The sequence below is a fragment of the Kogia breviceps genome, chromosome 1 (assembly GCF_026419965.1).
Source record: "Kogia breviceps isolate mKogBre1 chromosome 1, mKogBre1 haplotype 1, whole genome shotgun sequence".
In the NCBI taxonomy this organism is placed as follows: Eukaryota; Metazoa; Chordata; class Mammalia; order Artiodactyla; family Physeteridae; genus Kogia; species Kogia breviceps.
The window spans coordinates 47,891,449-47,917,044 of NC_081310.1; the positions used below are offsets into that span (position 1 = coordinate 47,891,449).

General features: G+C 41.6%; 1 protein-coding gene across 2 annotated transcripts in view; it reads left to right on the forward strand.

Moving 5' to 3' along the window:
• Positions 1 to 25,596, forward strand: part of MRPS14 (mitochondrial ribosomal protein S14) — a 62,813-nt gene that overhangs the window by 19,193 nt on the left and 18,024 nt on the right. Inside the window, exons 2-3 of one of the 2 annotated variants that reach the window (XM_059046396.2) lie at positions 10,675 to 10,833; positions 16,511 to 16,964. In XM_059046396.2, the coding sequence (XP_058902379.1) occupies positions 10,675 to 10,833; positions 16,511 to 16,693 (342 nt within the window). In that variant the 3' untranslated portion in view covers positions 16,694 to 16,964. Of the gene's footprint in view, positions 1 to 10,674; positions 10,834 to 16,510; positions 16,965 to 25,596 lie in introns of those variants that run through there. The other variant, XM_067031199.1, reaches the window with a different exon arrangement.

Here is a 25,596-nt window from a genome sequence, read left to right on the forward strand (position 1 = left end):
AACTGTTTCTTGCAATTTGTCTATTCTATTTCCAAGATTTTGCATCATCTTCACCATCATTATTCTAAATTCTCTTTCAGGTAGATTAGCTATTACCTCTTCATCTGTTAGGTCTGGTGTGTTTTTATCTTGTTCCTTCATCTGCTGTGTGTTTTTCTGTCTTCTCATTTTGCTTATCTTACTGTGTTTGGGGTCTCCCTTTTGCAGGCGGCAGGTTCGTATTTCTATCTATTTTTGGTGGCTGTCCCCAGTGGCTGAGGTTGGTTTAGTGGGTTGAGCAGGTTTCCTGGTTGGGGGGACCAGTTCCCCTGTTCTGGTGGATGAGGCTGGATCCCGTCTCCCTGGTGGGTAGATCCACGTCTGGGGGCGTGTATGGGGATGTCGGTAGCCTTACTGTGATTCTAGGCAGCCTCTCTGCTAATGGATGGGGCTGTAGACCTGTCTCGCTCTTTGTTGGGTATAGGGTGTCCAGCACTGTTCGTTGCTGGTCCTTGAGTGAATCTGGGTCTTGGTGTTGAGATGGAGATCTCTGGGAGATTTTCGCCGTTTGATATTACGTGGAGCTGAGAGGTCTCTTGTGGACCAGTGTCCTGAGGTTAGTTCTCCCACCTCAGAGACACAGCCTTGACACCTGGCTGGAGTGCCAAGAGCCTTTAATCCACACGGCTCAAAACAAAAGGGAGAAAAAAGTAGAAAGTCAAGAAAGGAAGGAAGAAAGGAGGAAGGGAGGGAAGGAAGGAAGAAAGGAAGGGAGGGAGGAAGGAGGGAATAAAGAAAGGAAGGGAGGGAGGAAGAAAAGAAGAGAGGGAAGAAGAAAGGAAGGGAGGGAGGAAGAAAGGAAGGGAGGAAGGAAGGAGGGAATAAAGAAAGGAAGGGAGGGAGGAAGAAAAGAGAGGGAAGAAGAAAGGAAGGGAGGGAGGAAGAAAGGAAGGGAGGAAGGAAGGAGGGAATAAAGAAAGGAAGGGAGGAAGGAAGGAGGGAATAAAAGGAAGGGAGGGAGGAAGAAAGGAAGGAAGGAGGGAATAAAGAAAGGAAGGGAGGGAGGAAGAAAAGAAGAGAGGGAAGAAGAAAGGAAGGGAGGGAGGAAGAAAGGAAGGGAGGAAGGAAGGAGGGAATAAAGAAAGGAAGGGAGGGAGGAAGAAAGGAAGGGAGGAAGGAAGGAGGGAATAAAGAAAGGAAGGGAGGAAGGAAGGAGGGAATAAAAGGAAGGGAGGGAGGAAGAAAGGAAGGGAGGAAGGAAGGAGGGAATAAAGAAAGGAAGGGAGGGAGGAAGAAAGGAAGGGAAGAAGGAAGGAGGGAATAAAGAAAGGAAGGGAGGGAGGAAGAAAAGAGAGGGAAGAAGAAAGGAAGGGAGGGAGGAAGAAAGGAAGGGAGGAAGGAAGGAGGCAATAAAGAAAGGAAGGGAGGAAGGAAGGAGGGAATAAAGAAAGGAAGGGAGGGAGGAAGAAAGGAAGGGAGGAAGGAAGGAGGGAATAAAAGGAAGGGAGGGAGGAAGAAAGGAAGGAAGGAGGGAATAAAGAAAGGAAGGGAGGGAGGAAGAAAAGAAGAGATGGAAGAAGAAAGGAAGGGAGGGAGGAAGAAAGGAAGGGAGGAAGGAAGGAGGGAATAAAGAAAGGAAGGGAGGAAGGAAGGAGGGAATAAAAGGAAGGGAGGGAGGAAGAAAGGAAGGGAGGAAGGAAGGAGGGAATAAAGAAAGGAAGGGAGGGAGGAAGAAAGGAAGGGAAGAAGGAAGGAGGGAATAAAGAAAGGAAGGGAGGGAGGAAGAAAAGAGAGGGAAGAAGAAAGGAAGGGAGGGAGGAAGAAAGGAAGGGAGGAAGGAAGGAGGCAATAAAGAAAGGAAGGGAGGAAGGAAGGAGTGAATGAAGAAAGGAAGGGAGGGAGGAAGAAAGGAAGGGAGGAAGGAAGGAGGGAATAAAGGAAGGAAGGGAGGGAGGAAGAAAGGAAGGGAGGAAGGAAGGAGGGAATAAAGGAAGGAAGGGAGGGAGGAAGAAAGGAAGGAGGGAATAAAGGAAGGAAGGGAGGAAGGAAGGAAGGAGGGAAATAGGAAAGAAAGGAGGGAAGAAAGGAAGAAAGAAAGGGGAGAAGACAAAATAAAGTAGGGTAAAATACAGTTATTAAAATAACAAAATAATTATTAAGAAGAAAAATTTCTATTAAAGAAAAAAAAACAAATACAACAACAAAAAAAAAGGTCAGTCTAACCCCAGGACAAATGGTGAAAACAAAGCTACACAGACAAAATCTCACACAGCAGCACCCACATACCCACTCACAAAAAGAAAAAAGGGGAAAATAATAGTATATCTTGCTCCCAAAGTCCACTTCCTCAACCTGGGATATTTCGCTGTCTATTCAGGTTTTCCACAGATGCAGGGCACTTCAAGCTGACTGTGGAGCTTTAACCCGCTGTTTCTGAGGCTGCTGGGAGGGACCACCCCCTCTCTTTGTTCGCACAGCTCCTGGGGCTCAGCCCTGGACCTGGCCCCGCCTCTGCGCGCAGGTCGTCTGAGGGCGTCCGACAGGGCGGGGTCAAAGGAGCAGCGTTAACGGGGCAGCTGATTCGTGGTCTCTGGCTCACTCAGGCGGTGGATGGGGGGGCACGGATGTGGGGCGAGTCCGCGGCGGCAGAGGCTGGCGTGACGCTGCACCGGCCCAAGGCGCACCGCGCGTTTTCCCGGGGAAGCAGTCCCAGGATCCCGGGACCCCGGCACTGGCGGGCTGCACAGGCTCCCAGGAGGGGCGGTGTGGAGAGTGACCTGCGCTCGCACACAGGCCTCTTGGTGGCGGCAGTAGCAACCCTAGCGTCCCACACCCGTCTCTGTTGTCCGTGCCGACAGCCGCAGCTCGCGCCCGTTTCTGGAGCTCCTTTAAGCGGCGCGCTTAAACCCCTCTCCTTGCGCAGCAGGAGGTAAAGAGGGAAGAAAAGGTCTCTCGCCTCTTCGGCAGCTCCAGACTTCTCCCGAACTCCCTCCCGGCCAGCCGTGGTGCGCTAACCCCTTCAGGCTGTTTTCACTCTGCCAACTCCAGACCTTTCCCTGGGATCCGCCCGAGGCTCAGTTCCCAGCCCCGCCCGCCGCGGCTGGCGAGCAGACAAGCCTCTCGGGCTGGTGAGTGCTGATCGGCACCGATCCTCTGTGCGGGAATCTCTCCGCTTTGCCCTCCGCACCCTGTTGGCTGCGGTCTCCTCCGCGGCTCTGAAGCTTCCCCCTCCGCCACCCGCAGTCTCCGCCCGCGAAGGGGCTTCTAGTGTGTGGGAGTCTTTCCTCCTTCACGGCTCCCTCCCACTGGTGCAGGTCCCGTCCCTATTCTTTTGTCTCTGTTTATTCTTTTTTCTTTTGCCCTACCCAGCTACGTGGGGGGGTTTCTTGCCTGAGGTCTGAGGTCTTCTGCCAGCATTCGGTGGGTGTTCTATAGGAGAAGTTCCACGTGTAGATGTATTTCTGATGTATCTGTGAGGAGGAAGGTGATCCCCGCGTCTTACTCTTCCGCCATCTTCTCGCTCCCCCTGCTTCATCACTTTAAATATGTCCTGCCCCTCCCTTCTGGCTTGCAGAGTTCATGCTGAAAGATCAGATGTTAACCTTTGGGGATTCCCTTGTGTGTTATTTGTTGTTTTTCCCTTGCTGCTTTTTAATATGTTTTCTTTGTACTTAATTTTTGATAGTTTGATTAATGTGTGCCTTGGCGTGTTTCTTCTTGGGTTTATCTTGTATGGGACTCTCTGTGCTTCCTGGACTTGATTAACTATTTCCTTTCCTATATTAGGGAAGTTTTCAAGTCTAATCTCTTCTAATATTTTCTCAGTCCCTTTCTTTTTCTCTTCTTCTTCTGGGACCCCTATAATTCGAATGTTGGTGCGTTTAATGTTGTCCCAGAGGTCTCTGAGACTGTCCTCAGTTCTTTTCATTCTTTTTTCTTTCTTCTGCTCTGCAGTAGTTATTTCCACTATTTTATCTTCCAGGTCACTTATCTGTTCTTCTGCCTCAGTTATTCTAGATCCCGTCTAGAGTATTTTTAATTTCCTTTATTGTGTTGTTCATAGTTGCTTGCTTCCTCGTTAGTTCTTCTAGGTCCTTTTAAAATGTTTCTTGCATAGTGTGTATTTTGTTTCCAAGATTTTGGATCATCTTTACTATAATTATTCTGAATTCTTTTTCAGGTAGACTGCCTATTTCCTCTTCATTTGTTAGGTCAGGTGGGTTTATACCTTGCTCCTTCATCTGCTTTGTGTTTTTCTGTCTTTTCATTTGCTTATCTTACTGTGTTTGGGGTCTCCTGTTTGCATGCTGCAGGTTTGTAGTTCCCGTTGTTTTTGGTGTCTGTCCCCAGTGGCTAAGGTTGGTTCAGTGGGTTGAGTAGGTTTCCTGGTTGAGGGGACTAGTGCCTGTGCTCTGGTGGATGAGGCTGGATCTTGTCTTACTGGTGGGCAGGTCCACGTCTGGTGGTGTGTTTTGGGATGTCTGTAGCCTCATTATGATTTTAGGCAGCCTCTCTGCTAATGGATGGGGCTGTGTTCCTGTCTTGCTAGTTGTTTGGCGTAGGGTGTTCAGCACTGTACCTTGCTGGTCGTTGAGTGAAGCTGGGTCTTGGTGTTGAGATGGACATCTCTGGGAGATTTTCCCTGTTTGATATTACGTGGAGCTGGGAGGTCTTTTGTGGACCAGGGTCCTGAAGTTCATTCTCCCACCTCAGAGACATAGCCCTGTCTCCTGGCTGGAGCACCAAGAGCCTTTAATCCACACAGCTCAGAATAAAAGGGAGAAAAAATAGGAAAGGGAAGGGAAGAAGGAGGGAGAGAAGGAAGGAGGGAGGGAAAGAAGGAAGAAACAAAATAAAGTAGGATGAAGTAGTTATTGAAATAAAAAATAATAAGGAAAACTTTTGTAAGTACAAAAAAAAAAAAAGAAAAAAAACAGGACAGTCAGAACCCCAGGACAAATGGTGAAAGCAAAGCTATACAGACAAAATCTCACACAGAAGCATACACATACACACTCACAAAGAGAGAAAAAGGGGGAAAAAATAATATATCTTGCTCCCAAAGTCCACCTCCTCAATTTGGGATGATTTGTTGTCTATTCAGTTATTCCACAGAAGCAGGGTACATCAAGTTGATTGTGGAGCTTTAATCCACTACTTTTGAGGCTGCTGGGAGAGATTTCCCTTTCTCTTCTTTGTTAGCACAGCTCCCGGGGTTCAGCTTTGGATTTGGCCCCGCCTCTGCGTGTAGGTCACCTGAGGGTGTCTGTTCTTTGCTCAGACAGGACAGGGTTAAAGGAGCAGCAGATTCGGGGGCTCTGGCTCACTCAGGCTGGGGGGAGAGAGGGCTACGGATGTGGGGCGAGCCTGCAGCGGTAGAGGCCAGCGTGACATTGCACCAGCCTGAGCCGCGCGTGTGTTCTCCTGGGGAAATTGTCCCTGGATCCCGGGACCCTGGCCATGGTGGGCTTCACAGGCTCCCGGGAGCGGAGGTGTGGAGAGTGACCTGTGCTCACACACAGGCTTCTTGGTGGCGGCAGCAGCAACCTTATTGTCTCATGCCCGTCTCTAGTGTCCATGCTGATGGCGGCGGCTCACGCCCATTTCTTGAGCTCCTTTAAGAGGTGCGCTTAATCCCCTCTTCTTGCTCACCAGGAAACAAAGAGGGAAGAAAAAGTCTCTTGCCTCTTCGGCAGCTCCAGACTTCTTCCAGACTCCCTCCCGGCTAGCCATGCTGCAGTAACCCCTTCAGGCTGTGTTCATGCAGCCAACCCCAGCCCTCTTCTGGCTTCCGACCGAAGCCTGAGCCTCAGCTCCCAGCCCCCGTCTGTCCCGGTGGGTGAGCAGACAAGCCTCTTGGGCTGGTGAGTGTTGGTCGGCACCGATCCTCTGTGCGGGAATCTCTCCTCTTTGCCCTCCGCACCCCCTGTTGCTGCACTCTCCTCCATGGCTCTGAAGCTCCCGCCCTCCGTCCCCCGCAGTCTCTGCCCTTGAAAGGGCTTCTAGTGTGTGGAAACCTTTCCTCCTTCACAGCTCCCTCCCACTGGTGCAGGTCCCGTCCCTATTCTTTTGTCTCTGTTTATTCTTTTTTCTTTTGCCCTACCCAGGTACGTGGGGAATTTTTTGCCTTTTGGAAGGTCTGAGATCTGCCAGCGTTCAGTGGGTGTTCTATAGGAGCAGTTCCACGTGTATATGTATTTCTGATGTATCTGTGGGGAGCTGCATCTTACTCTTCTGCCATCTTCTCTCTGGGGTCTCTAATGCATTTTAGATACACTGCATTTGTAGTCTCCTTTCCTCACGTTTACTGTTTTTGATTTTACATTTTACGTTTGATTGTTTTGTGAATCACTTAACTGCTTACTGTGGTTACAAATGATTTTACTACTTTATTTAGCCTTTTAACTTCCCTTCCAGCTTTGTGCATTGATGATTTTCTACCTTTATTGTATATTTGCCTTTATCAATGAGCTTTTCCATTTTGTAATTTGCTTGTTTTTCGTTGTGGCCTTTTCATTTCCACCTAATGAAGTTCCTTTAGCAGGTGCTCTAAAGCTGGTTTGGTGGTGCTGAATTCTTTTAGCTCTTGCTTGTGTGTAAAGCTTTTGATTTCTCCATGAAATCTGAATGAGAGCCTTGCTGGGTAGAGTATTCTTGGTTGTAGTTTTTTCTCTTTCATCACTTTAAGTATATCATGCCACTCCCTTTTAGCTTGTAGTTTCTGCTGAAAAATCAGCTGATAGCCTTTCCGGAGTTCCGTTGTGTGTTATTTGTTGTTTTTCCCTTGTTGCTTTTAATAGTCTCTCTTTATATTTAACTTTTGTCATCTTTCTTACAATACATTGTGGTGTATTCCTCTGTGAGTTAATCCTGTATGGGACTCTCTGCACTTCCTGTACTTTGGTGACTGTTTCCTTCCCCAGGTTAGGGCAGTTTTCAGCTATTATCTGTTCAATTATTTTCCCAGACCCTTTCTCTCTCCTCCTTCTGGGATCCCTAAAATGCCAGTATTAGTGTGCTTGATGTTATCCCAGATGTTTCTTAAGCTGTCCTCATTTCATTTCATTTTTCTTCTTTCTGTTAAGTGGCAGTGATTTCCACTACCTCTGTCTTCCAGCTCACTGATCCGTCTTTCTGAATCATTTAGTCTACTATAGATTCCTTCTAGTGTGTTTTTCATATCAGTTATTGTTTTCTTTAGTTCTTTATATTCTTTATATTTTCAATTCTTTTTTTAAAACTTCTGATTTCTTGCTCTGTGCATCTATTCTCCTCCCGAGTTCTTTGATCGTCTTTACAATCGTTACTCTGAACTCTTTCTTGGGTGGATTGCCTATCTCCACGTGACTTAGTTGTTCTTCTGGGGTTTTATCTTGTTTATTCATGTGAAACATATTCCTCTGTTGCCTCATTTTATGTAAATTGCTATTTGTGTTTTTATGTATGTGGTAGGTTGGTTTCGGTCCTCCACCTTGGAAAACTGGCCCTCTGTAGGAAACGTCATTTGTGTCCCAGCAGTGCACTCCCCTCTCATCCCTCAAGGACCAGGGGCCAGCTGGTCCCAGGTAGTCTGACCTGTGTTTGTGGACTCAGTCTGCAGGCTGTGGAACTGTAGTTTTCTTGCTTCTAGTGACTGCGCCCTGGTAGCTGAGCCTGATGTAGAGGTTTGTGCAGGCTTCTTGGTGGGAGGGGCTGGTGCCTGTCCCCTGGTGAGTAGAACTGGGTCTTGGTCCTCTGATGGACAGGACCATGTCTAGGGGCGTATCTAGAGGAGGCTGTGAGCTCAGGAAGTCTTTAGGTAGCCTGTCTGCTGATGGGTTTGACTGTGTCCCTGCCCATTGTGTTGTTTGCCTCAGTGCCTCTCAGCACTTTAGCCTATGGGCTGCTGGGTGGGGCCAGGTCTTTGTGCCAAAATGTCAGCCTCCACAAGAGCTCATACATGCAAATGAATGCTCCCTGATATATTAGGCACCAGAGTCTGTGTCCCCAGGGTGGGCCACAGCCACCTCCCCAGGAGACCCTCCAAGACCAGCAGGTAGGTTTGGCCCAGGCTTCTATCATAACAGATTACTGCTTTTGCCCTTGGTCCAGTGCATGTGAGATTTTGTGTGCGCACTTTGAAAGTGAAGTCTCTATTTCCCCCATTCCTGTGGAACTCTTGCAGTCAAGCCCCACTGGCCTTCAAAGCCAAATGCTTTGGGGGCTCCTCTTCCCCATGCCAGACCCCTGGGCTGGGGGTGGAGTCTGACAGGCTCAGAACTCTCACTTCTTTGGGAGAACTTCTGCAATGTAATTGTTCTCTAGTTTGTGGGTTGCACACCTGGGGGTATGGGATTTGATTATATCATGAGTGTGCCCCTCATACCCATCTCATGTGGTTCCATCTTTATGTATTAGATGTAGAGAATCTTTTTTGTTAAGTTTCAGTCCTTTTCAACAATGGTTGTTCTGCAGATTGTTCTGATTTTCGTGTGCTTGTGAGAGGAGGTGTGCTTAGGGTCCTTCTCTGCTATTTTGGCTGCTCTCCCTTCAACATTTTTATTACTTCCTTTTTGGACTTGGGGTCATGTAGACTGGAGAGGTCTGTTTAATTGCTTGTTCTTTCAGGGGATTTCACCTGTTCTTTTAATTGGGAGTAATTTTTCTGCTTTTTCATTTTATTTATATTTCTCTTAATCTGAATTTATTTTTTTAAGTATTAAATTTATTTATTTATATTCTATTTTTGGCTGCGTTGGGTCTTCATTACACGTGGGCTTTCTTAGTTGCAGCAAGCGGGGCTACTCTTCATTGCGATGCATGGGCTTCTCATTGCAGTGGCTTCTCTTGTAGCGGAGCACGGGCTCTAGGTACACAGGCTTCAGTAGTTGTCGTACATAGGCTCAGTAGTTGTGGCTCACAGGCTCTAGAGCACAGTCTCAGTAGTTGTGGCACGCGGGCTTAGTTGTTCGTGGCATGTGGGATCTTCCCAGACCAGGGCTCGAACCTGTATCCCCTGCATTGGCAGGCATATTGTTAACCACTGTGCCAGCAGGGAAGTCCCTCTTACTCTGAATTTAGGGAAAACAGTTGTCTTCTGTGGTTTTGAAGGGCTGTTTTTATCTGGGAATGACCTTGTGTAGACTGTATGAGTCCAGTATTTTTGGTGCGAGGGCTGTTTTTGGCTTGCTGTGTCTTTCCTCAGGATATACTGGCCCTTGTCTCCTTGATATAGGTGGTGTGTTGCCTGGAGCCTGCACTGGATATTGGGCAGGGCCTCCTCTTTTCTCTGTGATTGTTGCAGCCCTGTCAGGGGTAGAGTCTGCTCCCCATTTGTTGGAGTGGAAGCCCCTAGATCCGATTCTAAGCTTCAGTGTGAGGTAGGCAGGACTAGAGCACTCCCTCTGGGAAAGGAGCCCCTGTATGTTCCTCCCCAGGAGCTGTTTGCTGTGATGTGCAACTCTGTGACACTGCCTACCACCTGGTGTGCACACCCACAAAGATCACTGTTGCTGGCACTGCCCTCGGGGGCTGCATCTGCTGCAGGAGTGCTTGGAATCGGCTTGAAAATTAGGTATGGGTGAGAAACCCTCACAAAACCATGGGCGAGAAAGTCCTCTGGAGCTGCAGCCCCATACCTAAAGCAGGAGTGCCAGTGATCACCTCAGTATTCAGTGCCACCTCCATGTGTGCACGTACAGAAAGTTTGCAAAACCTGCTGCAGTTGGAGCTGTGCCCTGCTGTGAGCATGCTGATAGTGAGGCTGCTATAGTGGACCCATGCCTCTTCCTTCCCATGTTGACAGTGGGCCTCCTACGGCAGCCCCATGCTCCATCCTGTGCACACCCCCAGTTGTGGCTCGGGCCACGCTCCAGGCCCTTTGAGCTGTCTTCACGCAGCCAAACCAAGTCATCTCCCCAGGTCTGTCCACTGAAGCCTGAGTTTCAACACCCAATTGCTATGCACGCCAGCAGGTGCGCCACAGACTGGAGAGTGTGGCAATGTGGCAGAGACAGTCTGTGCTGGTCTCTCTACCCTGTGGGGCAGCAGACCAGCTCCTGCACTCTGCTTTTGAGCCTCTGAAGCTTCCTATCAGTCCCAGCAGACCTCCCAGCCAGTGAAGGAGGTCCCCAGGGTGAGGGAACTTTCGTCTTTCACAGCTCCCTCCCAAGGGTGCAGGTCCCATCCCAATTCCTCTTCTCCCTTTTCCCTTCATCCTACGTGGTTTCATGGAAATCTTTCTTGCAGCTTTGGTTGTCTGAGATTTTCCTCAAGCTTTCAGTAGGTATCATGTATGGATTATTCCACGTGTAGATGTATCTTTGATGTATTTGTGGGAGCAGGTGAGCTCCATGTCTCTCTACTCCACCATCTTGGTCTCCTCCCCCTTTCTATACTTTTTTGACTTTTGAACCATATATTTATTAACCTAAGTAAAGGTAAAACAGAATTATATTAAAAAATCTCAGAAAAATTTTCACTTTCCAACCCACATATCAGCATTGTATTAATTACTACCATTTTGGCTTAATGTATGTCCATAAAAGTTATTTTTTCTGAATTAAGAAGTCTATTATTTTAAATTATTAAAGTTATTCATGATTACTTGGGGGTTAAAAGGTCATAAATAGTGACTGAAAGAGGATCACAGGATGGAGAAACTGGCAGAGTCTGGGTCTGACTGTCCTTCACTTGTTCCTTGTCTCTGTCTCTTAGGTGGTTCCTTCATCAGCTTCAGGCCAAGTTCGAAGTTACTATGTAGATTGGAAAATGTTGCGTGATGTGAAGAGAAGAAAAATGGCCTATGAGTATGCAGATGAGAGGCTTCGGATCAATTCTCTCAGGAAGAATACTATTCTGCCGAAAGACCTTCAGGTTAGCTAAGTTAAGATGAGTATCTACCATAAAATCATTAACTCAAATCAGATCACTTTTAATACTGTTTGTTGTGACTTAGTATCAATATACTTTCTGGAGAATATAATCAGATTTTTTCAGTCAATGTAAACAAATACCATTGTAACTGATTTTGATGAGTTTCAAATTAAAAAAGAACTATTCATTCTTAACTAGCTCTTTAACCATTTCATTAGGTGATGCTTAGAAAGTACTGATGCATGGTAACCACACAGAAATTGGATAGTTATTTCTGTAATCATTCAACTCTCAAGGCATTGGGAGTCTTTGCCAATGCATGGGGCCAGGTGCCCAGCACATGGCCTACACCGTTCCATATCCAGGGCCATCCTTAAGCCTGCCCCTCTGAATTCCTCTGCCCATGAGGTGGCCTTCCATTTAGGTTTACTTTCTTGTCACACTCTTTAACTTGAAAAAGAGAATGTCAACTCTGTTTGACTCCCTGAATCATAAGTCGTGCCTAACTGGTGACATAAAATACCTGCATTCAAGAGTCTTATCAGAGAGTATAACTCAAATTCAAGGCCATTAAACTTATCAGAAGCTCAGAGTAAATAATATTTCATTTATATAAATTTGGAGAATAATATACAGGCCCCTCGTTACTGTGGATTCTTTTTAAATCTTGTCTAAATTAAGCCAGATAAGCAGAAAACTGAGTGCCCTGGACCATTCTGTTATGGCTTTTACTGTAGTGACATTAAGCTACTTGCCTATATTTAGGGAGTAATAAGAAGTGGCTCCTGAGAAACTCAGCTTAAGATGTTGTGGAGGACAAATGTATGAAGATCCCCAGAAGAGTCTGTGGTATGAGAACCAGCAATAGCTGTGCAGAGACCCTATGAATCATGGGAACTGATCATGGCACTATGTTGCCTGCCAACTAGCTTACCAGTCAAATTTATGCCCCAGTGCTAACAAACTTACAGGCTCTCACAGAATGCTCTTTTGTTTCATTTTCCCTTTGCCCAATTTCCTCATTTGTACACTACCTTAAATCTTTACATTCACACATATGTAAACAATTTGTAGGTATTCTTCAAGTTCTATCTCCATGAAACTTCACTTCATTCTGCTAGCCCAATCATTTCTCCTGTCTCTGTAGCATTTACTGTCTACCATTCATTGACTTAATCATGTTGCTTTATATAATTCTCTCAGTATTTCTTAATAGCAGCACATGCATAAGCTTTTAGAGATCAGGAGCTACTCTTTTTAAATTTTTTTTGTGCTAGGCGGGCCTCTCACTGTTGTGGCCTCTCCCGTTGTGGAGCACAGACTCCGGACGCGCAGGCTCAGCTGCTATGGCTCACGGGCCCAGCCGCTCCGCGGCATGTGGGATCCTCCCGGACCGGGGCACGAACCCGTGTCCCCTGCATCGGCAGGCAGACTCTCAACCACTGCACCACCAGGGAAGCCCAGGAGCTACTCTTAATGCTTAATAGTTGATATAAACTTAGTGGATTTCATATACATTTTCTCATTTATGTACTTTTAATATGTTAGAGTAATTATTTTGCTTCCATCATAGTCTAGTACAGGGTCAATCACACACACACACACACACACACACACACACACACACACACGAACACACACGCACAATAATACACATACTTTAACCACATACATAAGAATAAATCTGTACTGACGAAACCTTAGTGCTAACTACTGCAGTAATCTCTGTTTTTCTTCCCTGAACCATTTTTGCCCTTACCATATTTATTTCCGTACGTTGCAAATGATCTTTTAAAAATGTAAATCTCACTTGATCACTCGTCGTTGCGTCTCCAGCCGTCAGTCTTTACCATAGGTGTCAAGGTTCTGTGGGCTCCTGCCCTTCCTTCTTCTTCAACTTCACCTCAGACCACATTTTCCTCCTACTTGATGTTCAGTCCAGAGGTTTCAGACTTTTATGATTCAAAAATCTTATGGGAAATAACCTAACTTACACCTCAAGGAAATAGAAAAAGAAGAACAGGTAAGCCCAAAGTTAGCAGAAACAAAGATCAGAGCAGAAATAAATGAAAATAGAAACCGGAAAAACAGTAAAGATCTGTGAAACTAAGAGCTGGTTTTTTGAAAAGATAAAATTGATAAGCCTTTAGCTAGACTAACCTAGTAAAAAAGAGAGAAAACTCCAATAAAATCAGCAACGAAAGAGGAAACATTACAACTGATACCAAATAAATACAGAGAATCATAAGAGACTGATAAGAGCAATTGTATGCCAACAAATTGGCTAGCCTAGAAGAAATGGATAAATTCCTAGAAACATATAACCTATCAAGACTGAATCATGAAGAACTAGAAAATCTGAAGTGACCAATAATGAGTAAGGAGATTGAATCAGTCATCAAAAACCTACTAAGAAAAGCCCAGGACTGTGTGCCTTCATGAGTGAATTCTACCAAACATTTAAAGGGGAATTAGTGCCAATCCTTCTCAAACTCTTCCAAAAAATTGAAGAAGAGGGAAACATTCCCAAAGTCATTTTATGAGCCCAGCATTGCCCTGATACCAAAGCCAGATCAGGACACTACAAGAAGAAAACTACAGATCAGTATCCCTGATGAATAGAGATGTAAAAATTATCAACAAAATAATAGCAAACCAAATTCAACAGCTTTTCCTCGAAGATCAGGAACAAGACAAGAATGCCTACTCTTGCCACTTCTGTTCAGCAGAGCACTAGAAGGCCTAGCCAGAGCTATCAGGCAAGAAAAAGAGATAGAAGGCATCTAATCAGGAAGGAAGAAGTAAAACTCTTTCTATTTGCAGACAACATGATATTATATATAGAAAACCCTAAAGACTCCACCAAAAAACTGTTAAAACTAATCCATAAATTGAGTAAAAGTTGCAGGTTTCCAAATCAACCTACAAAATTTAGTTGTGTTTCTATACACTGACAAACTATCTGAAAAAGAAATAAAACAATCCCATTTGCAATAGCATCAAAACTAATAATAAACCTAGAAATAAATTTAAGGAGGTGAAAGATTTGTACACTGAGAACTATATGCACTGATGAAAGAAATTGAAGAAGCAGAAATAGAAAAAATAATCTTAAAATTTGTATGGAACTACAAAAGACCCTTGAATAGTCCAATCCCAAGAAAAAAAAACAAACAAAAAGCTGGAGATGTCACGTTTCCTGATTTAAAAGCTATAATATTCAAAATTGTATGGTATTGGCATAAAAACAGACACATAGACCAATGGAACAGAATCAAGAACCCAGAAATAAAGCCACAGATATGTAGTCAACAAATATTTGACAAGGGAGCCAAAAATACTCAGTGGGTATTGGATAGTTTCTCCATAAATGGTGTTGGGGAGACGATATTCACATGTGAAAGAATGAAATTGGACCCCTATCTTACCCCACTCACAAAAATTAACTTGAAATGGGTTAAAGACTTAAAGGACAGACCCGAAAGTGTAAAACTGCTAGAAGAAAACAAAGGGTAAAAAAGTTCTTTGCCATTTGTCTTTGCAGTGATTTTTTAGATGTGACACCAAAGGTGCGAGCAACAAAAGCAAAAATAAGCAAGTAGACTACATCACACTGAAAGAAACAACAACATGAAAAGGGAGAAAATATTTGCAAGTCATGTACTTGATAAGGGGTTAATGTCCTGAAAATGTAAGGAAGTCATACAACTCAATAGCCCCCCCAGTTTTTTTTTATTAAAAAATGGGCAGAGAACCTGAATAGAGGTTTTTCTAAAAAAGACATAAAAATGGCCAACAGGTACATGAAAAGATGATCAAATCACTGAGGGAAATGCAAATGAAAACACAAAGAGCTATCACCTCACACCTGTCAGAATGGCTACTATCCAGAAGACAAGAGATAAGTTTTGGCGAGGATGTGGAAAAGAGAACCCTGTGCACTGTTGGCGGGAATGTAAATTGGTGCAGCCCCTATGGAAAACAATATGGAAGTTCCTCAAAAAATTAAAAATAAAACTACCATGTATGATCCAGGAATTCCATTTCTCAGTATAAATCTGAAGGAAATGAAATCACTAGATAGAAATAGAAGTGATATCTTCACCCCTATGTTCATTCCAGCATTATTCATAATAGCCAAGACATGGAAACCACTAGAATGTCCATCAACAGATGAATGTGACACTCAGTGTGATTCATACACAGACACAGAGTACGATACTATTTAGCCATAAAATAGAAGGAAATCCTGCCCTTTGCAATAACGTGGATATACCTTGAGGGCATTATGCTAAGTGAAGTAAGTCAGAAAAAGACAAATACTGTATGATCTCTCGTATACGTGGGATCTAAAATACCAAATTCATAGAAACAGAATAGAATGGTAGTTACCAGCAGCTGGGGACTGGAGAAAATGGGGAGATGTTGGCCGAAGGGTACAGACTTCCAGTTTTAAGGTGAATAAGTCCTGGGGTTGAATAAGTACAACATGGTGACTACAGTTAACAATACTGTATTATATACTTGAAAGTTGCTAAAAGAGTAAATCTTAAGTGTTCTCACACACCAAAAAAAGTAATTATGTGGGGTGATGGAGGTGTTAACTAACCTTATTGTGGTAGTTATTTTTCACAGTATATACATGCATCAAAACATCACATTGTACACCTTAAACTTACACAGTGTTATATGTCAGTTATATCTCAGTAAAGCTGGGAAAAAATCGTTTGGGGAGACAACAGAAATGCATTCATATATTTTCCAAAAGAGAAATTAGAATGTCTATAGCAGCTCTATTTGTAATAGCTCAAAACTAGAGGGCTTTCGTGGTGACACAGTGGTTGAGAGTCCGCCTGCCCATGCAGGGGACATGGGTTCGTGTCCTGGTCCGGGAGGATCCTGCGTGCTGCGGAGCAGCTGGGCCCGTGAGCTGTGGCCGCTGAGCCTGCGCGTCCAGAGCCTGTGCTCCGCAGCGGGAGAGGCCGCAGCAGAGTGAGAGGCCTGTGTACCGGAAAAAAAAACCAACAACAAACTAGAAGCTACCCGGATGTCCATCAGCTGTACAATGGATAAATGAATTATGGCATATTGACACAACAAAAATTAGCACCAACGAGAATGAACAAATTACAACACATGCACCAGTATGAAGACTCTCACAAGCATTTTGAGTGAAAGAAGCCAAAGAGAAATGAATAAAAAAGATTGGTTTTTATTATACTCCATAGTTACATTTATATAAAATCAAAACAAGAAAAATTCATCGGTGGTGTTAGTAACCAGGTTAGCTCTTAGCCAGGAGGTCAGTGACTGAAAGGAGGCAGAGGGAAGGCTTGGGGTGCGGATAGTTTTTCTTAATCTAGTTGCTGGTTACACGGCTATGTTCTATTTGTGAAAACTTGTTGAGCTTTACACTTATGGTTTGTGGATTCTTGTGTATCTACATTGTTTCAATTAAATTTTGAAAAATTACATTGTATGTCAAACATTTGTCATTTTTCTGATCTGTTTGTTTCTACTCAGAGCTTAAAGTTCACTATAGTGTCCAGGGTTCTTTGGCCAAACTTGTCTCCATTAATGAATCTAGCCCTTTGTTCTCTTCCTCTGAGCATTGACTAATCATCTAGAATAAATAAATGCATGTGATCTGTTTAAATAATGTTGTGACTTCCCTTAGGAAGTGGCTGATGAAGAAATTGCTGCCCTTCCCCGGGATAGCTGTCCTGTTAGAATCAGGAATCGGTGTGTTATGACATCCCGTCCACGAGGTGTAAAGCGGCGCTGGAGGCTTAGTCGTATTGTCTTCCGTCACTTAGCCGACCATGGGCAGCTGTCTGGCGTGCAGCGAGCAATGTGGTAATCATCAGCTCCAGAACCTACTGAGCTTACAGGAAAACCAGTTCTGGCAAGAAGGGACTTCTCTAATAGACAAAAACCTAGTTTTTATGGGGGTCCAGAATAAAGGTCTTCTCTACCTGATGCTGTCTATAGTTAAATTACTTTTAAATTTTAAATGAAAAAATTTGGAAGTTTCATTCTGTCAGTGAATTATCTTTTCTCTTGGACTTAATAAATTACTGTTCCCAAGCATAGTGTGAAGAGTAGAGTAATAAAAAATATTTCTGTGGAAATATGGTCTGTATAGTTGTCTTTTCCATCATGTTTAATCTTTTAGCAACATGTAAGTGTTCCTGTACTTTAAGAGCATTATTTCATACAGCAGTGTTATCTTCTTGTTAATTCAACTCATTGACATACATGTCAATGCTCATCTATGGCAGTTTTTAATCCTAGGATGGCTACCCTGACCTGCATAGCTCACTTTACTTTTAGTTGATTGTTAGATAATACATTGGAAGGTAAAGCTGATGCTCTGGATTATCTAACTAATGCTCAACTTCTTGGTGTGATGGCTGAACAAAACCAAAACCACTAATTGTTTTCTTTTTCCATCTTCAAGGGCCCTTAGAACAAAATATGTCTCTTTAAGCCCTGAAAATCTGTCCAAAGAGGATGAGTTTTGCTAGAATGGTATATATTCTCTATATTCATATTTATTTCATCTGTAACAGAAACGAGTAAAGGTAGCAAAGTGTTGTCTCATGCGGTAACTCAATAGTGTCATCAGCCCCATGATAAAATGTACACAGGGTGGTATGGATGCACCTACCTAACATCAGTCTGGAAGGTATTCCTGGAGCTGACATGTGAATTTAAATCAGGAGGCAAGGGATGAGGTTGTTTGCAAAGGGAACAGTGGAAGCAAATGCACTAAGGCATCAAACAGTGAAATTGCAGTCACTTCAGTGTATCAGAACTAAGCAGCACACGACAAAGGCCGTAAATGCCAGCTGTTGGAGAGTTTTAAGTAAAGGAACGACGTGATAGTTTGCTCTACAGACAAATGACAGCTGTCTGGTAGACGGCCATGAGAGGAAAAGACTACAAGCAAGATAAGCAGCTAGGAGGATGTCTTAATTGTTCAGGAAGACTAGGGCCTGATCTAAAGTAGTGGTATTAGCAAAGTAGACAAGAGGACAAATTTTAAAAGTGTTTAGGAAGGAAAATTGGGCAACACTTAGAAACTGATTATATTTAATTGGTAAAGAACTTTCTCTGGGTTCCTGGTAAGGGCTACTATATAGATGGTAGAAGGCAACTCCAAAATAGATAATTTGGGGGATAAAAGAATGGGTTTAGGGGAAACGGAAGATGCGTACCTGAGTTCAGATTTCACTTGTACAGTGCTTGAGATGCAAGTGTCGTCCTGATGGGAAAGTCAAGTCTGGAAGTCAGGTGAGGTCATGAGAGGGAATTATGATATACCTTGGATTCGTATTTCCTAAATTTATATTACAACTTACTAACTGAAATGCTCTAGCTAATATCTCAACTAGTAACCAGTATTAATCAAATCATAGCTAGAACATGAAAGTTGCTGATTTCTGGCATATCACCGATAACCTGCCTTTTCCTTTGTTTGAATCAGTGTCCAGGCATTATCCACATATTTGTTTTGATTGCCATCTCCTACTCCCCTTTGACTTCATATCATTCATTTGTTGAAGGAGCCAGGTCATTTGTCCTGTAGAACGTCAACATATGGCTGTTTGCTTCTTTATGTGTACTTTAACTTAGTCCTTTATCCCTATAAAGTGGAAGTTACATCCAGAGGCTTGACTAGATTCAGATTCAGTATTTTAGGAATGAATTTTCTCAAGTGCACTGTGTACTCTGTCCCTTCACGTCAAGAAGGCACATATCTGGTTGTCCAACTTTTAGTGATGATTTATCAGTGGATTTAGGTGGGGTCAGCCTGATCCCTGCATTTGAAGTTCACCATTTATTAACCTGTCACCTAATGATTTTAACATTTCACTGGTGTATGTTACCCTGACCTCTATTTCAATTAATGGTGATTTTCTAAATTCCATCACCTTTTCTGCATTAGCTGGAATTTTTCTGTTAGGAACTTAACAATTTATCTTCCTCAAATACATTTCTTAAAGACCAGATAAATGTCTTATCAGTTTTGAGAGTGAGTTGGTGCTCTAGCAACTTCCAAAGGAAACAGATGACTTCACTACAATGAGCTTGTAGATTTCCTGTGTATTTAATGTTTCAGTTTACTCCAGACATTATTTTGATGCTCAAATTAATCCTTCCACTCTTGGGTCCTGTATCTTGTTGACTTGATACACTATGATTTCATACAGGACTTTTTGATAGTTCCTTGCTTACTAGCATAAGATAACCCAGGCTTACCTTGTATATTTCCTGCCTCAGACATTTTTTTCAAGGGTCCCTCTTTTAGTAGGTGATGGTAGAGACCACATCTGGATGTTGTAAATAGTGCTACTGTGAATATTGGGGTGCATGTATCATTTTGAATTTTTGTCTTCTCTGGATATATGCCCAGGAGTGGGATTATATGGCAACTCTATTTTTAGTTTTTTAAGGAAACTCCATACTGTTGTCCATAGTGGCTGTACCAATTTACATTCCCACCAGCAATATAGGAGGGTTCTCTTTTCTCCGCACCCTCTCCAGCATTTATTTGTAGACTTTTTGATGATGGCCATTCTGACCGGTGTGAGGTGATACCTCATTGTAGTTTTGATGTGCGTTTCTCTAATTATTAGCAATGTTGAGCATCTTTTCGTGTGCCTGTTGGCCATCTGTATATCTTCTTTGGAAAGATGTCTATTCAGGCCTTCTGTCCATTTTTAATTGCATTTAATTCTGTCCAGTTTTAATCGCGTCTGTTATTTTACGATTGAGTTGTATGAGCTGTTGGTATATTTTGGAAATTAAGCCCTTGTCAGTTGCATCGTTTGTGAATATTTTCTCCTAGTCCGTAGGTTGTCTTTTTGTTTTGTTTATTGTTTCCTTTGCTGTCCAAAAGCATATAAGCTTGACTGGGTCCCATTTGTTTATTTTTGCTTTTATTTCTGTTACCTTGGGAGACCTAAGAAAACATTGCTACAATTTATGTCAGAGAATGTTTTTGCCTGTGTTCTCTTTGAGGACTTTTACGGTGCCGTATCTTGTGTTTATCTTGTCATATCTTGTATTTTCAGTTTATTTTTGTGTATGGTGTGAGGGAGTGTTCTAACTTCATGGATTTATATACAACTGTCCATCTTTCCCAACACCACTTGCTGAAGAGACTTTTTTCTCCACTGTATAGTCTTGCCTCCTTTGTCAGAGATTAATTGACTGCAGGTGCGTGGGCTTATTTCTGGGCTCTATTCTGTTCCATTGATCCATATATCTGTTTTTGTGCCAGTACCATGCTATTTTACTTAGTGTAGCTTTGTAGTATTGTCTGAATTCTGGTAGGGTTATGCCTCCAGCTTTGTTCTTTTTCCTCAGGATTGCATTGGCAATTCTGGGTCTTTTGTTGTTCCATATAAATTTTAGGATTATTTGTTCTACTTCTGTGAAAAATGTCATGGATATATTGATCACATTTAATCCATAGATTGCTTTCGGTAGTATGGCCATTTTAACTATATTAATTCTTCCAATCCAACAACATGGCATATCTTTCTGTTTCTTTGAATCATCTTCAATATCCTCTATCAATGTTTTATTGTTCTCAGCATATAAGTATTTCACCTCCTTGGTTAGGTTTATTCCTAAGTTTTTTTTTGTCATTTTATTTTTATTATAATTAAATGTTTTATTGAAGTATAGTTGATTTACAGTGTTGTGTTAGTTTCAGGTGTACATCAATGTGATTCAGCTATACATTTTTTTCAGATTCTTTTCCCTTATAAGTTATTATAAAGTGAGTATAATTCTCTGTGCTATACAGTAAATCCTTTTTGGTTATCTATTTTATATATAGTAGTGTGTGTATGTTAATTCCAAACTCCTAATTTATCCCTCCCTCCCCCCTTTCCCCTTTGGTAACTGTAAGTGGTTTTCTGTGTCTGTGGGTCTATTTCTGTTTTGTATATAATTTCATTTGTATCATTTTTTTTAGATTCCACATATAAATGATATCATATGATATTTGTCTTTGTCTGACTTCATGTAGTATGATAAAGCGTAGGTCCATCTGTTTTGCTGCAAATGGTATTATTCATTGTTTTAGGGCTGAGTAATATTCCATTGTGTGTGTGTGTGTGTTAATGTATATATATATACATATATATATATATATATATCACATCTTCTTTATTCATTCATCTTTTGGTGAACATTTAGGTTGCTTCCATGTCTTGGCTATTGTAAACAGTGCTGCTGTAAACATAGGGGTGCATGTAACTTTTTGAATTATGGTTTTCTCTGGATATATTCCCAAGAGTGGGCTTGCAGGATCATATGGTAACACTATTTTTAGTTTTTTAAGGAAACTCCATACTGTTCAACATAGTGGCTATACCAGTTTACTTTGCCATCAACAGTGTGAGAGGGTTCCTTTTTCTCCACACCCTCTCTAGCACTTACTGTTTGTAGACTTTTTGATGATGGCCATTCTGACTGGTGTGAGGTGATACCTCATGGTAGTTTTGATTTGCATTTCTCTATAATTAGCAATGTTGAGCATCTTTTCATGTGCCTTATGGCCATCTGTATGTCTTCTTTAGAGAAATGTCTAGATCTTCTTCCCATTTTTTGATTGGGTTGTTTGTTATTTTAGTATTGAGTTGTGTGAGCTGTTTGTATATTTTGGAGGTTAAACCCTTGTCAGTGGCATCATTTGCAAATATTTTCTCCCATTCTGTAGGTTGTCTTTTCGTTTGTTTATGGTTTCCTTTGCCATACAAAGGATTTTAAGTTTAATTAGGTCCCATTTATTTATTTTTGTTTTTTATTTCTATTACTGTAGCAGAGAGATACAAAATGATACTGCTGCGATTTATGTCTGAGTGTTCTTCCTATGTTTTCCTCTAGAAGTTTTATAGTATCCAGTCTTACATTTAGGTCTTTAGTCGATTTTGAGTTATTTTTGTGTGTGGTGTTAGAGAATGTTCTAATTTCATTCTTTTACATGTAGCTGTCTGGTTTTCACAGCACCAAGTATTGAAGAGACTGTCGTTTTTCCATTGTATATTCTTGCCTCCTTGTCATAGATTAATTGACCATAGGTGTGTTGGTTTATTTCTGGGCTTTCTATCCTGTTCCATTGATCTGTATTTCTGTTTTTGTGCCAGTGCCATACTGTTTGGATGACTGTAGCTTTGTAGTATAGTCTGAAGCCAGGGAGCCTGATTCCTCCATCTCAGTTCTTCATTCGCAAGATCGTTTTGTCTTTTGGGGATCCTTTTTGTTTCCATACAAATTAAAAAACTTTTTGCTCTAGTTCTGTGAAGAATGCTGTTCATAATTTGTTAGGGATTGCATTGAATCTGAAGATTGCCTTGGGTAGTATAGTCATTTTGACAATACTGATTCTTCCAACCCAAGACACAGTGTTTCCATCTGCTTGTGTCATCCTCAATTTCTTTCATCGGTGTCTTACAGTTTTTGGAGTACAGGTCTTTTGCCTCTTTAGGTAGGTTTATTCGTAGGTATTCTATTCTTTTTGATGTGATGGTGATGGGATTGTTTCCTTAATTTCTCTTTTTGATGTTTCATTTTTAGTGTATAGAAATGCAACAGATTTATGTGTATTAATTTTGTATCCTGTGACTTTACCAGTTTCATTGGTGAGCTCTAGTAGTTTCCTGGTGGCATCTTTAGGATTTTCTGTTTATGGTATCGTGTCATCTGCAAATAGTGACAGTTTTACTTCTTCTATTCCAATTTGAATTCCTTTTATTTCTTCTTCTTCTGATTGCCATGGCTAGGACTTCTAGATCTATGTTGAATAAAAGTGGTGAGAGTGGACGTCTTTGTCTTATTCCTGATCTTAGAGGAAATGCTTTCAGCTCTTCATCATTGAGTATGCTATTAGCTGTGGTTTTTTCATATATGGCCTTTATTATGTTGAGGTTGGTTCCCTCTATGCCCATTTTCTGGAGAGTTTTTATCATAAATGGATGTTGAATTTTATCAAAAGCTTTTTCTGCATCTATTGAGATGATCATATGGTTTTTATTCTTCAATCACACTGATTGATTTGCAGATACTGAAAAATCCTTGCATCACTGGGATAAATCCCACTTGATCATGGTATATGATCCTTTTAACCTATTGTTGGATTTGGTTTGCTAATATTTAGTTGAGGATTTTTGAATCTAAGTTCATCGGTGACATTGGCCTGTAATTTTCTTTTTTTGTGTGGTTTCTTTGTCTAGTTTTGGTATCAGGGTGATGATGGCCTCATAGAATGAGTTCAGAAGTGTTCCTTCCTCTGAAATTATTTGGAATAGTTTCAGAAAGATAGATGTTAACTATTCTCTAAATGTTTGGTAGAATTCACCTGTGAAGCCATCTGGTCCTGGACTTCTGCTTATTGGGAATTCTTAAGTAATTGATTCAATTTCAGTGTTAGTAATATGTCTACTCACATTTTCTGTATCTACCTGGTTTGTTCTTGGGAGATTGTACTTTTCTAAAACTTCGTCCGTTTCTTCTAGGTTGTCCTTTTTATTGGCATTTTATAGCTAGCAGTGTCCGTTTTATAGTTGCTTATAGTAGTCTCTTATGGTCCATTGTATTTTTGTGGTGTTGGTTGTAATTTCTCCTTTTTCATTTCTAATTTCATTGATTTGGGCCCTCTTTTTTCTTGATGAGTCTAGCTAAGGGTTTATCAATTTTGTTTATCTTTTCAAAGAACCAGGTTTTAGTTTCATTGAGCTCTTCTATTGTTTTCTTCATCTCTATTTCATTTTTTCCTGCTATGATCTTTATGATTTCTTTCCTTCTACTGACTCTGGGTTTTGCTTGTTCTTCTTTCTCTAGTTGCTTTAGGTGTAAGGTTAGGCTCTTTGAGATTTTTTTTGTTTCCTGAGGTAAGCTTGTATCACTATAAACTTCCCTCTTAGAACTGCTTTTACTGCATCTCATGGGGTTTGGATCATCATGTTTTCATTTTCATTTGTTCTAGGTATTTTCTGAATTCTTCATCTTCATTTTTTAAATTCTTCAATGTTCCATTGGTATTTCAGTAACATATTGTTTAGCCTCCATGTGTTTGTGTTTTTTACAGTGTTTTTCTTGTAGTTGATTTCTAATCTCATAACGTTGTGGTTGGAAAAGATACTTGATATGATTTCAACTTTCTTAAATTTACTGAGACTTGCTTTGTGGCCAAAAATATGATCTACCCTGGAGAATGCTCCATGTGCAATTGAAAAGAATGTGTATCCTGCTGCTTTCAGATGGAATGCTATATAAATATTAATTAAGTCCATCTGGTCTAATATGTCATTTAAGGCCTGTGTTTCCTTATTCATTTTCTGTCTAGGTGAGCTGTCCATTGATGTAAGTGGGGTATTAAAGTCCCCCACTATTATTGTATTAGTCAGTTTCTCGTTTTATGTCTGTTAACACTTGGCTTATATATCAAGGTGCTCCTATATCGGGTCATATATATTTACAGTTGTTATATCTTTTTGGATTGACCCTTTGATCATTATGTTGTGTCCTTCTTTGTCTCTTATAAACTTTAAAGTCTATTTGGGGGACTTCCCTGGTGGTCCAATGGTAAAGAATCTGCCTTCCAATGCAGGGGATATGGGTTTGACCCCTGGTCAGGAAACCAAGATCCCACATGCCACAGGGTAGCTAAGCCCATGTGGCACAATTACAGAGCCTACACCCCACAACTAGAGAGAAGCCCATGCACCACAACGAAAAGACTGCATGCCTCAACGAAAATCCCACGTGCTGCAACTAAGACCTGGTGCAGCCAAAAATAATAAATAAATTAATTAATATATATTAAAAGAAGACTTCAGAGACAGAAAATTACAATGTAAAAAAGAATCAAAAAAATAAGTCTAGGTTGTCTGAGTGTTGCTCTTCCAGGTTTTAATTGATTTTCATTCGCTTGGAATACATTTTCCATCCCCTCGCTTTCATTCTGCATGTGTCTTGAGATCTGAAGTGGGTCTCCTGTAAACAGCATATATACGCGTCTTCTTTTTGTATCCATTCAGCCAGTCTGTGTCTTTTGGTTGGAGTATTTAATCCCTTTACATTTAAGGTAATTATCGATAAGTATGTTCTTACTGCCATTTTGTTAATTGTTTTGGATTTGTTTTCGTAGGTCTTTTTTCTTCCTTTTCTCTTTTGTTCTCTTCACTTGTGATTTGATGACTACATTTAGTGTTGTGTTTGGATTCCTTTTTTGTTTCAGTTTTTTTTTTGTATGTGTATCTATTATAGATTTTTGGTTTTCAGTTACCATGAGGTTTTGATATAATGGTCTATATACATACATGATTGTTTTAAGTTGCTGGTTTCTTAATTTCAAATGCATTTCAAATAACCTATATTTGTACTCTGCTCCTCATGATTACCTGTTTATATATCATATTTTTGTGTGGATGATTTCTTACCTTTACTGTATGTTAGCCTTTACTGGTGAGCTTTTCCATTTCATAATTTTCTTGTTTCTACTTGTGGCCTTTTCTACCTAGAGAATTTCCTTTAGCATTTGTTGTTGTGTTTTTTTTTTTTTTTTTAATAGCCTGACGTCCTGGAGGTCATGTCAGTGTTTACACAGCTTAATGATAAGTAAATGATTTGGACACAGATTTTGCTCAGACACCTCAAATCTGGTAAGTCATTTACCCTCTGGTGATGGGTCTGGTTGGATATGGGTTGGGTAGTTCATTTAGTGTTTAGCCAGTTATCAAGACT